The sequence below is a fragment of the Tyto alba genome, unplaced genomic scaffold, assembly GCF_018691265.1.
Source record: "Tyto alba isolate M040663 unplaced genomic scaffold, T.alba_DEE_v4.0 Super-Scaffold_34, whole genome shotgun sequence".
NCBI lineage: Eukaryota > Metazoa > Chordata > Aves > Strigiformes > Tytonidae > Tyto > Tyto alba.
In genome coordinates this window covers 5,298,716-5,311,291 of record NW_024881309.1, presented here as the reverse complement: position 1 = coordinate 5,311,291, position 12,576 = coordinate 5,298,716, and the positions used below count along the sequence as shown (strand labels likewise).

Sequence of the window (12,576 nt, the reverse complement as noted above, 5' to 3'; positions counted from 1 at the left end):
ACAGAGAGGTTTTACAGCTTCTGTCTTGCAAAAAGCAGAATAATATATGTTACTTTTGCAGTGCAAAGATGTCCTAGCCCTAGAGCAGGGCTTTTACGTATGATCAGACAAATAAAGGCGGCATTTTCATAAAATACCTTAAGTCACATTTTAGGTAGGATGCCATTGGCATTCTTCAGGCTGTAGTTCAGACTACTATGAAAGCAGGATGATATTCTTGAATTGTTTCAATGTTGTCAGTAAACGGTAAACTTCAGTTCTGGTCCTACTCATGTAGATTTTGCAGGTTTTCTGGGAAAAGGTGTCCAGTACACAATTTTCCAGCATAAACTGCCATACAAGGCTCACTAGAAAACCAGTGAAGCATCCCAAAGCACTTGCATCAGTGCATCTTGTTATCACAGTAATTAATGTGCCACTCATACAGTAATCTAAGATGTCAGTAAAAGACTCTTTATTCATAAATAACTGATATGCAGTAATTTACGTCTGTACATTTATCTTCAAAAGGCTATAGCCATACAAGTTTTGCAAACTCTACATAAAACATCCAAACTGTCCATTATTACTTTTTCAGTACAATATAACACAGCTGTTTGGCATTACCAAATATATATGTATATATATTTATATATGTACATGTGCTGAAAAAAGAAGCCAGTGCAGCCTTTTCCAAGAAGTCTTTCCCAGGTATTTTACTGTACAACATTCAGAATTTACATTGATAGAACAAGGCACAGAAAGTGTGGTATGAAGCCAAGGCCATGCTTTTTATTTAATGTTCTTCTGTCTCTCTTCCCTGCTCCTTCAGCTTCATACTAAAGAAAGCATTCAAACCTCTGCTCTTTTTTCAGTTCTAAACACACTGAAACCGTGGGGAGAAGCGGGGGGAGGGAAGAATGCTCAGTCAAATGAGCAAGAACCAACATTTTCAGAACCTATTCACTGTGAAAATAAAGGAGCAGAAGAGAAAATAGGTCTCTCTAGAGAAATACTTGTGGATTTTTCCTCTTTTTAAAAACTATTAATTATTTTGTATTTCATTAAATTGACATTCCCCCTCCCCTTTTCACCAAAAGGCTGGTCCAAAGTTGTGAAAGTTGAAAGTGCAATGGAAAGTTTTCAGTTAGCTCTGGTCACACGTAACACTGTTTTACGTTTCATCAGACTGACCAGCATCATGTTTTACTTCATCCAAATTAACAAAAGGTGTACTCCTAATGTTCTTGTACCCTTGCATAAGGTGAGATCAGCAGTCACAGTGGGCATGAATTTGATTAAGAGGTGGGAGGAGGCAGCTACATCATCTCCCAAGTCACCAATTGTATGATGGCAGTTTGCTGTTCCCAAATATACACCTTAAGTATGTAAATGGCACGTTCCCAGTGAGGCATATATATATATGTATATGTATATATATATGTATCTCTGTGTGTGTATACTGATGCTTTAGGGAACTTTGTGAGGTTCAGTAATGGTACCTGGGGTTTAGATCGAAAGTGGAAAGAATGTGAAAGTCTACAACTTCATGTAAAAATATTCCTCCCTCCCCCTCCAACTTCAGTGCACAAATGAGGGAAAACTGAAGGAATTGATTGAAAAGATATCATAAGGATAATATTGCAAATTTCAGTATGGAAATAGCGGGTCTTACATTTTTTAAACTGCAAAAACAAAGCTTCAGTCAGTTCTAAGTGAGCATTTGTTAGGAAACATTCTCTGTAGCAAATACACTTGCAGTTAGATCCATGTCTTCCCCCTTCTGCTGTATCAGAAAATAACTTTAACCAGGCTTGGTGCAGAACACCCTGAACTTCATTTTGTGCTACACATTTCCTTTTGGGATTAGACAATAAGATTTATATACAGAGACCAGATAACACAGGGATTTGACATCATCTTAAATCTGCAGAAGTACATTCTCAACCAAGGTTATCACACCAGGGGCAGACAAACTAAGTAGCTGCTGACAAAACCACAGCTCTACAGTAGGTGAGTGTCTAATCTCATTAGATTACAGTACACACATTACAGATCAGGGATGGGTCATCTAATCTCCCTATCCCATAGCTAAATTTTCACAAGTGACTTCAGCTCTAGTTACCCTGTGACAGCAAGGCAGGGAGGCGACCCCTTGAGCCCTGGCTCACCCGGATTCCCTTGTAAAGCACAAACCAGTTATTCAATACAACTGAACAGCTTATTTAAAAGCAGCTTTTGCAATAGCTTGAAAATTACAATACACCCCTACCCACCCAAGCCCCAGACAAGAAACACTAGTAGAATCTGTACTATTCACCTCTAATACAAAAAATATAGTGGCAAACTCCTAGACATGTATTTTATTTTTGGACAGAACAGTGAACATGGATACTGACAGATTGTTTTTTTACTTGCAGCCACGAGCAGAACATCAGTTCTGTGTTCTGCACTGCGGACACTGTTACTATCAAATGATTCTCTAAGTGATTCTTTAATCTTAGAGTGATTTATTTATTTTTGTCCATGTTGGAAAGGAGATTTTTGCTACCACTTATGCTAGTATTGGCAATGAGAGAAAAGAGCTAGACTGTGCGTTACTAGAAAACGATTCATGATCTTTTGCCAGCATATTGAGTTTTATTTGTTGCTCCAGGTATTGCGTGTTACATACCTAGTATTTTTAGTTACTGTACTTGCTCAGGAATGCTTTAAGTTTTAAGTAATTTTAACTAGGCTATCATTATATATCCATTAAAGGACATATGTGCCATTTTACATGCTGCTGCGGAAAAATCGCGAGCCTCTTCTCAAGCAGGAATAGTGTCAAGGGGGTAGTTTTACCAAAGCAAACACCACAAGTGAATAACCCATAGTAAACACTCTTCAGCAGGTTTAACATGACAGAGGTTCGCAGTGAATAATGCTAACCATCTCTACTGCTGTGTAAAAAGTGGGAAAACTTCCTAGGTATAATTCAAAGTAGTAAAAGAAAAGCTGGAAAGACAAATCTTCAGCTCATTCACCGTTAAGGACTTAGAAATAATTTCCTGTTTTCCACTCAGTTAATTACCATCCAAGAAATAATGCAGCCCTTTGCTTAAACATGCTTTATAGGCAGAAATAGACTGGAAAAAAAAATAATTCAAATCATGAACAGAAGTCTGCAACAGTTCCTCACTTGTTTTAGCTTCACTGTTTACATAAACTGTATTTTTTTTTTTTGTAGTGGAAAATATTATCTGGAATTGATCAGTTAGTGAATGTTTAAAACTCTCATATAACACTATCTTTCAAATGAAAAAAAGAAGAATGGACCTTTAGTATGATGTTAATACTGTGTAGTCCTACAAGAAGATCCCTGTTTTAGTGATTTATGCTGAATAAGCTTCTCTCGCAACCTGCTGGAAAGCAAGCTGTGCACGGGCCCGTAGAGGAGGAGACCAGCTGTTGCCAGAGATAAAAATAATAACAAAAATAGTTCCCTGTATTTTAAGAGACTTGTGCTGATATCTTTTCATCTATTACAAAAAGCCCAATAAAATTTTTGTGGGAGTACATCTTGCTTTTATGGGACTTGCGCTGGTAAATGAAATTTGAATTTGAATCTACTGAGCAGGGTTCCTTTCCTTGTGGCTTAAAGGATTTCAATGTAAACGAGTAAGATTGCAAAAGCAGCGTTGTAAAAACTGTAAATTAGCTTTACGATGCTGCAGTCTGGTGGAGCTGTGAAGTGCACCATTTTGGTGACAAAATTGTAAGTAATTTTTAAAATGCAACTATTAGTCTTAAGTGACTCACAGCACAGAAATATCTGGGAAGAGTGCTTAGGAAGATGAAAATATACAAGAGCAGATTCTTGGGTGATGTAAAATCAAAACGGCTGTTTCACCATCTCGGACTCAGGGCAGCTAAATGGGATCTTAAGGGCGTAGCATTACATTTCTCTTTTACTTTCTAGTTTGTGAAGAGATTTGTAAAATTCCTAATTACTAATATAGAGGAAAGGAATAAATTTTTAATTTCTGGCCTCTAATCCTGCTTCAGATGCTCCTTTACATCTGTGTTTTGCATCAGACCATATACATATATGTATACAGATTTCCAAAAAATCTTTTTAATATAGATGTTAAAAATGTGCTTCTGGAAATTTAAGATTGCTAATAATGTTCAACATATCTCTTTATATAGCATTTGCATACAAATTCTGAATTACCATTCTGAGAGAACACTGTACTGCAAAGCATACTTACAGCAGGCTTGTGGGGGAGCTGGCACCAGGCAGCTGCCTTCTACTGTGGAAAATAGGAAGCAAACATTTAACATCTTTTACTTGTATTGTTTAGCTGCTTGTTAATGGTAACAAAATTCATGTTGCTGCTTCATTTATATGGTAGCAGAAGCATTTAACTAAAAACCGTTTTAATTTCTCCATCTCTAAAACCGGGACTGTGCATAAAAAAGGGAGGAGAACTTGCATAAGCCTCTATAAGTAAAAGTGCTAAGTGCTATTAATATCATCCCATGATGCTTACACAAAACAACAGAAAGAGCATCTGAGAACAGGCATGTCTGTACCAGACATTTCAGGTAATCAACAGATGTGGGGGGCGGGCAGGAGGCAAATAGGAAAAAAACCTGCAGCCTGTTTTTCCACTCAGAAGTCTAACTCACGTTCTTATTGTCCAGTTGCTGCTTATCAGCATCCATCACTATTGTGGAGAACAAATAATTTCCTTTTTATGATTTTTTTTTAATGATTTGGACATCTGTCACCTCAGTCTTTTTTTTCAGCTACACATTTTTTTACTCACAGGTTTTATTTTCTGGGTGTTCAGGATGGATTAGCTGGAATAATTTGCACAGTAAAGGCAGTCACTGTATTCTCAGGCGTCCTGCACTCCTGCAGGTGTTTTTTGTGGCTTTACACTATAGCAAGATCTTAATCCTGTGATTGATGCTGAACGGGGGAACAGCAAGAAATTGAGGAATTGGAGGAACTGTGTGATTTAGCCTGCGTTCCTGTTGAAAAGCAGGTCACTGGTCACTCCAGCTCCAAAAAGATACAGAACGGGAGATGATACAGGGAGTAACAGCAAGGATGGCCAAAGAAGTAGAATAAACCAGGGGGTTTCAGCCTAGATAAGAGAGTGAGAGGATATGAAATGTGAGAGAAGGCTGTAAAAGAATGTCCAGTGTGGGCAAGGTGAGTGGGGAGCACTTACTCAGTATTCCTTACTACAGGACCTAGGGGAACCCAGGGCAATTGTTCGGCAGCGTGTGTTAAACAAGAGGAAAGCTTGGAAAGGAAGGACTGTTTAGAAAAATGCAAAAGAAGATTGTGGCCCTTGTTTCTCCTCTATTGTCCACGAAGGCCAAGTGTTTTCAGTGGGTTCAAAAGGGATTAGTCAGTGTGCTGAAGGACAGTATCAGTGCCTCGGACAGAGCGGGCCAGATGCAACCCCCTGCTGAGGAAGTCCTTCAGTGCAGGGCACAGTTCTTACACCGTTTCCCCTAAACTTTCAATCCTGGTCACTATGAGAGATACTGTACGAGACTGCATGGATTTTCACCCAGCAGAGTATGGCAGTTCTTGTAAGGCTCGGGTCTACAGCCAGATAAGGTCCCCGTAGAAATGCAGGCTGGGGGTTTGGTCACTGTTTCAAACCCTGTTCCAATGGCAGACAGGTAAGTAAGTGGTACCGTGGCATTTCTAGTCCACTTAAACTAATACAAGAGCATCAAACCAGTAATAGGTTAGAAATAGTCAGAGATCTTGATTCGGAGTCACAAAAAGAAAGATCAGTAACAAAGAAGCTGCTTCAAACGTGAAGAAAAAACAGGAAACAAAACCTAGAAGAAGACAACAATATTCTATTGAGCAATGTAAAATTAGAATCTTACCTTAGGCCCAAAACCGGACCGGTTTTTTTTTGGCATTGTAAGAAACTTTGACATTTATTCCTTTTCAGTATGTTAACTCAGCCACTAGACTTCACTGGATTTTGGATCTAACTTGGTGTATTTTGGTGGAGAACCCAGATCCCGGCGGTCTGAAGGCCCTTTCAGACGCGCTCTGGAGGAAGGTGGTCTGGACAGCTGCTGGTTGCTCTCTTGGCTTCGCCGAGCACCCGAAGTTGGGTGTCGCTGTACACAGAGGTTTTTCAAAGCTACCCAAGTCTTGGAAGTAAACACTGTGCATTTCCTGAGAAAAAGCTTTAAGGTCTGAGCTCCACATTGCAGCTCTTTTTGACCCCGTATGCTGTGTGTACCTCACATATATTTGGCAATCAAGAGGAGAAAGTACCTACAGCTCTTCAGAATGACATGAATATGTTACAGCCCCTGCAGGGTGTAGTCCTTAGGTCGTTGTTGTGGTAGCTAACCTAAGCTAGGTTGAAAATTAAACCTGCATCTGAGGAGAAGCAGAGAACAAATTAACTGCTGGCGAGTGACTGTAGCTGGTTTCCCAGACAACGACAGCTCACCAGAACTCCACCGCTCTCTGTGGATGCCATTCCCTGTTTTTTTTTAATTCATGACATTTTGTCCAATGAAGAACAGGTTTCTGAGGAGGAGGACTGGAAGTCACTAGAAATATAATTCAAACACAGATAGAACCCTGTGCTGCTGAAAACAGTGACAGCTTGCTGCCAAGTAAGCTGGTATTTTTGTCTCTGTCTCAAATATGCTCGCAGCCATTATGATTTCCCATTGCAAACAGGAACTCTCATGTCAGACTGCATGAAATACTAAAGTGCAGAAAATGTTTGGGGAAGTCTAAGTATTTATAAGTCTAAGACTATTCTGGCCTGCCGAGCTGGGAAAGCAGTCAAATTTGCAATTTCAGATCAGCAAGAACAAGCAGGGTCTTCCATCAAGAGTTGTTCATCATACTCTTCAGAACTGGAATCCTGGGTCAAGAAATAATTCCAGATTATTATAGATTCGCACAGTAAGTACCTACCCTCTGGCCTATCATGCTTCTCTCGGCCAAATATGGGGGTAAAAAAAACCCCCAGAATGCTTGTTTTCAATTTCTTGCATTTCCATAAAGCTCCTAAAGTCTTGTTTGTGTTCCTGCTTTATACTGATTAGTTCTTATCACTAAAACTGATGGCCTAGGGCCAGAGCTAACAACCACCTTGGCTAACTTTAAAGATTACATGAGTAAAAATAATAGTTAAATTTGGCTCAGTACCAGTTCCACTAGGACACTCACTCACAGTGACAGCTCTTTTTTTGGTTCAGTTGAAGTAATAAATTATTTTTGTATAAAATGGATAAAAAATTAAGAGAATTCTCTAGTTTTGGTGGTAAATGCAATATGCTTGTAACTAAACCAAGTGTAAACCAGCCAGCTTTATATCCTGTGAAATTTCCAAATTGTACAATGAAATCAAGCCAATTTTTGGCAGTACCATGTGGGGTTTATTCTTTGTTTCAAACGGAAACTAAACTAAAATTAAGCTATGCTTATGCTGACTCACTTCACCTTTACTTTTTAGTTTAGCCCCACAACATGAAGTAATTAAAAAAAATGTGTAAACTTGCTAAAATAGGGCTGGCAATTTCCTGCATTTGGTTATTTAAATCTACCCCCAAAGAAACATCTTTTGAATTTCAGAAAATTTCTCTCTCTCACACACACACGCACTAATTTCACAGAGAAGGGGTTTGTTCTGTTATTTTGTTAACAGAATAGGCAGGAAAGCTCTGCAGCAAATGTACATTCATTAAGCGATTGAATTTTTGAAAGAAATTGTTTGGAATACACATGATACCAACTAAATAGTTATGAGATCTTCTAATTCCTCAAACATCTGAACAGGATTAGGCCAGATTTTCAGTTTTCCTGTAGCAGATACAAAGTGACAGCCTGATGTGATCAAAGGGCATTTGAAGCCCACTCTTTAGTGTGTTCAGTTAGAGATGCAGGAGGCCCCAGGACGACAAGCCTTTAGACTAGGATTAACCAGTACTGGCTCTAAATAGTCAATATCATATTTGCTGATTTTCACTAGGCATTACATTAGCCTTACTGTTTCCTAAATACATTATGTCATCGCATTTGCTGCTAATGGCTCTGTACGTCACTCCTTCCTGCCCCAGGAATGACAGATGTGTAGTTTTGCTTTTGACTTTAAAACATGAATTTTAAATGAGAGAGGACATGGAGAAGCTTGTGTTTTCCTTATTACCGAGATGATTTTTAATAGGGCTGCTTCTGCTCCTCCAACTGAAAACTGCATTGTGGAAATGAGTGTCTGTTCCCATACACACCGTGCAGAAACCCTTATTTCCTCCCTGCCAAAGCGAATCTCTAGTGTAATAGTCAAAGCTGGCCATCAGTTCTTGAATGGAAAAAAGTGACTAAAGTCCATTTTGTCTGCTGTAGTTGAAGTCAGGCTCCTCAATCTCAGTTTCTGTTATGTCTGAGATTTTGGAGTGTGTCCTTCCTATTTCTTCCAGGGCACAGGCTAGGGAGTCAAGGTCGCCATCGTGTTGGTGTCGGGCTTCCCAGAGGTCCAGAATGACGGCAGATGGACTGCTTTGTGTGGCAAAATAGGAGAGATTCCTAAAAGGGGGGGAGAAAAAGGTGAAACGAAAAGCATGAGGAACAGTATATACGGTAGCTGCCCTGAAATGGGAACGTGCCCTCTGTTGTGCCCAGCAATGCAGATGTGTTTAAAAAACAAAAAACCTTCAGCAAGACCTAGATGAGGGAACCCTCAAGAGGACCCACACTGCTGCATTTATTGTTCACGTGTCACTTGCTCAGTTGAGCAGAAGGAGAGTGAACAAGGGACTTGCACATAACCGCTGGCCAGCAGAACCGTCCTATATCATGTAGAAAACAAGTCAGTTTTGGAAAGCATCATTAATAAACTTAGCAAGTATTTGTCAGGGAGAGGAATTATATAACTTCACTTGATGCTTGTGATTATGTGAAGAAATGACATCTTCTAATTTGTAAATTTATATTTTATTAATATGTAGTTTTTAGGACTTTGTAGGGGTGACTGTCAAAGAATTTGGTAAAACAGCATTTACCTTAAACGCATTGCCCTATAACTCCTTCTATTTACGGGCTTGGACTTCACATCACAAGGATAAATGGTATTTATAACATTTGTATTACATATAGATACATATCTATAAATGTGGGAACGAACAGATAAACCTGTAGCACAGAAGGAGATGTGGACTTGCATGCTGCCGTTTGTTTTTTTTTTAAATCAACTCCAAGATAATTAAGTATTTGCTACTGACCACTGTTACTTGTCAGTAAAAACCAGGCAGATACCATTCCTTCCCTCAAGCTTTGCTCGTTACTTTCCCCGGTACTTCCCCCTCCCTGGGTGAGCGGCAGTTAGCACCAGAGAACAGTGTGTGCGTGTGTGTAGCTGCAGTCCCATTGCAGCCCTGAAGTCCCTCCGAGCGCGGATACGAACTGAAAGACCAGACGATGTGCTCAGCTGAGGAGCCGAGGCCGGGCTGGTACCCTGGCCGAGAGCTTGACTGCAGCACAACTACGAGCGTGGCAGGGGTCTAGACTCTGAAATAGATGGGGGGAACCGTGACACTAATGGATTATGCTGTACAGCGAGATGTGGAAATCTATGAAGTGGAGTATTTAAGCTCTACCACCTGGTTTTATAACTACATTGTGGGTTCTTTAAACTGCTCGACAACTTCCTTTTTCTGTCTATGAATTTGATTTTATAAAAATAGATATTGTAAAGACCCTACACCAGGAGTCTCCTACACAGACTCGAAAGGCAAAGGGCTATCACAGCTTTGGTCTTACGCACGTCAGCGCAATCTCCTTAGTGCTCTGTCTCTCAGATTCCTCAGAAGGAGAAATCTCCTTTGGCTTCCTCTATGCATAAGCAGTAGAAACCACGGAAGATTAAAGCGCCTGACAATAGGTAATAAACACTGATAAGTAAAGCAGAATTTTCTGACTCTCTCACTGCTGCAAGACTATAAATTACTTTTTTCTTTGGTTCAGATGTGGTTTATTGGGATTCCCATGCAAAGGAATGAGTCAATGAAAAGTTATTTTGCTTGATTTAAGTATTCTTCTAGCCTCTCGGGAACATGCTTATGGTGGCTGTGACAATCAAAAAATATTTCTGTGAGTGAACTGCCTCCACCAACTTAATTTAGCCAAGCGGAAAAAGCAAAATAACTAGTAAATTAGTTTTTACAGCATCTTTCAGTTTTAATAATCATAATATTATTACTCCTAACAGTACAGCATGACTTCTTTTTAAAATATGCCTTTTCCTTAACAAAAATCTGCAAAATATGTAATTCATTTTGGAATACAAAACACGTCGATAGAAGCCAAGGCAACAGGCCATATGACTTTTTGAGAGAACATGCAACCTCCTAAGTCCTTTGAACCCGTGCCAAACTCCTCCTGCAGCCGTGCACTGTACCGAGCCCCGCTCCTGGGGGTGCCCAGAGAAAAGGTCCAGGCCAGAACACGGAAACCGGCCCTGGCAGCAAACACGGGGAGGAGAGGGCACACGGGCTGGTTCAGAGCGAGCAGCTCCTGCTTTCGGCAGCCGGTCGTGTGGGAGAGAACGTATGAACTACAGCTTATCCTTGAGAGTATGTTAATTACTATGCACAGATCTTTAATACCAGCAAACAAACTAAAAAAAACCATAACAGCAGCAAATTATTCCTGTTGCATATGTAAATGTTCACCTTTCAAAATTGCTTTCCATTACCTGTTAATGCTGTTTTTTTGTGCTAACATCTGCCAGTCTTTGCCTTTGGCGTTGGGTGTGTCAAACGTTGCACAGATTCGCTGTCTAATAGAGTAGGGGATTTTGAATGCTTTTGGACCCATCTGCGCGGGGAAGTTGCTGTCGTCATGTGCGAAGAAGGTGATGGTTTCTCTTTCGTTCTACACAGAATATAAAAGCAAAGCAGTTAGTCAGGGCATCGGGCTTTGCCTGCCCCGGGTGGCTCTCTTCAGCGTAGTAGCAGAGTAACACCACGAGGATTCCTATCATCCTGTCCCGCTCCCAAATGGGCACGGAGACAAGCGTTCTGCACAGCCTGCTCGGAACGAGCCCAGCTGGGCGTGCTGACCTGCCCGCCTCGGCACGCAGGGAGCCTCTGCACGGGTACCGGCGCGTACCAACTCTGCTTTCGGAGGAAGAACGAATCAAACCTGAGCCTGAGCTTCCACCTCTAGTTTGTAGGGTTGACACAGAAAATCAAATAGCTAAGAGGTGTTTTCCTGAATTGTGAAGGAATTTCTGGAACGTCACAAGCACTTCTGTATAAAACCATTTAAAGTCGTGTCATTTTCCTTTTACACGTTTCCTCTTTTTGTTTATTTTTGTGGTACAGGTAAAGTCCAACAGAGCAGTGATTGCTAGATGGGATGCCACAAAAGCATATGTGTTTCTACATCTTTAATGGCTTAAGCCTAAAATACGGACACATCAATCTCTCATTTGTGATTTCTTTTTTCTTTTTACAAAACACCTCAATTCTGTAAGTACCTCAGTTCTTCCATATTAAAAATCTCTTTGGAATCCAGGTCCTTTCGCAGATCTGGCCCATTCTTCTCCTATGAAATTGTATCAGTCTTGTGTAATAGTCACATTTCCATGCATTATTCGTTTCAGTGCAATGCAGCATAAATATTAAATAACAATGATGCTGTAGTCTCTTCATGTAACATTTATGACACATCCCAAAAGTCATCCATGCAAAGTAATAGTGGTGCTGTAGATATATCGCATGGTCTGACTATTTAAATTAAATATGCAGAACAATAGTAGATTTTCATACCCTGCACATGTGAGATAAGCCTACTGCTACCTGCTTAGTTCAGGGAATTGTAGAGCAATGAGCAGTTCAAGTATTCAGTTGTTATTTATATATTTATTTTACAGTCAAATTATCCTCACTCTTCAATCACTTTTTGAGATAGTCATGAAAAAGGCTTCTGTACTAGCAAATCCATTTGAAGACAGAATTTTAGCATGCTCTCAGGACTTGTGGACAGATAGGTCGCTTTTTTTTTTATTTAAATAAATGCGAGGAAAAATAAAAATCAGCAGCAACATTTTATTGAGATATATGTAGAATAAGAGAAATTTTTTATGAAATAACAGTAGGGAACTGGAAAAATGCTTAGCTGTATCCTAAGGATGTTTTTATACAGAATGATGTTTGTGATCTTCTTACTCAGTTGCTGCATTCTCTGCCTAGTGCATTTAGCAATGGGCATCTGTCTTTAATCCAGAAGTATTAATCTAGATTAATCAACGAAGATATGCTCAATAACCTAAAAATAGCAGCTGAAGTTGTCGCTGCTGGAGGAGACAGCACCAGCTTGCCAGCCTGTTTGATTTCTTTCACCTGTGAGCAAAGCTGCCGTCCTCGCCAGCCATGCCGGGTACACAGAAACGCTGCAAGTGGGTCGGCAGGGGCCGAACAGCGCACAGGCAGTCCGTCTGCTTTCAACTCCGTGCTCTACAAAACTGTTCAAAAACTTCTGGCAAAAAAAAAAACTATTACCACCAAGTCAAATATAAATTACTTGTAGTGTTGTAGAATCTC

At 40.1% G+C, this 12,576-nt stretch overlaps 1 protein-coding gene across 2 annotated transcripts in view; it reads right to left on the bottom strand.

The window, feature by feature from the left end:
* Positions 1-432: 432 nt before the first annotated feature.
* The window catches only part of UNC5D (unc-5 netrin receptor D), a 167,607-nt gene continuing 155,463 nt past the window's right edge, over positions 433-12,576 (bottom strand). For both annotated transcript variants that reach the window (XM_032998334.2, XM_032998335.2), the window contains 2 exons: positions 10,725-10,903; positions 433-8,557 (listed from right to left, as the gene is read on the bottom strand). In XM_032998334.2, coding sequence (XP_032854225.2) covers positions 8,353-8,557; positions 10,725-10,903 — 384 coding nt within the window. In that variant the 3' untranslated portion in view covers positions 433-8,352. The remainder of the gene's footprint in view (positions 8,558-10,724; positions 10,904-12,576) is intronic.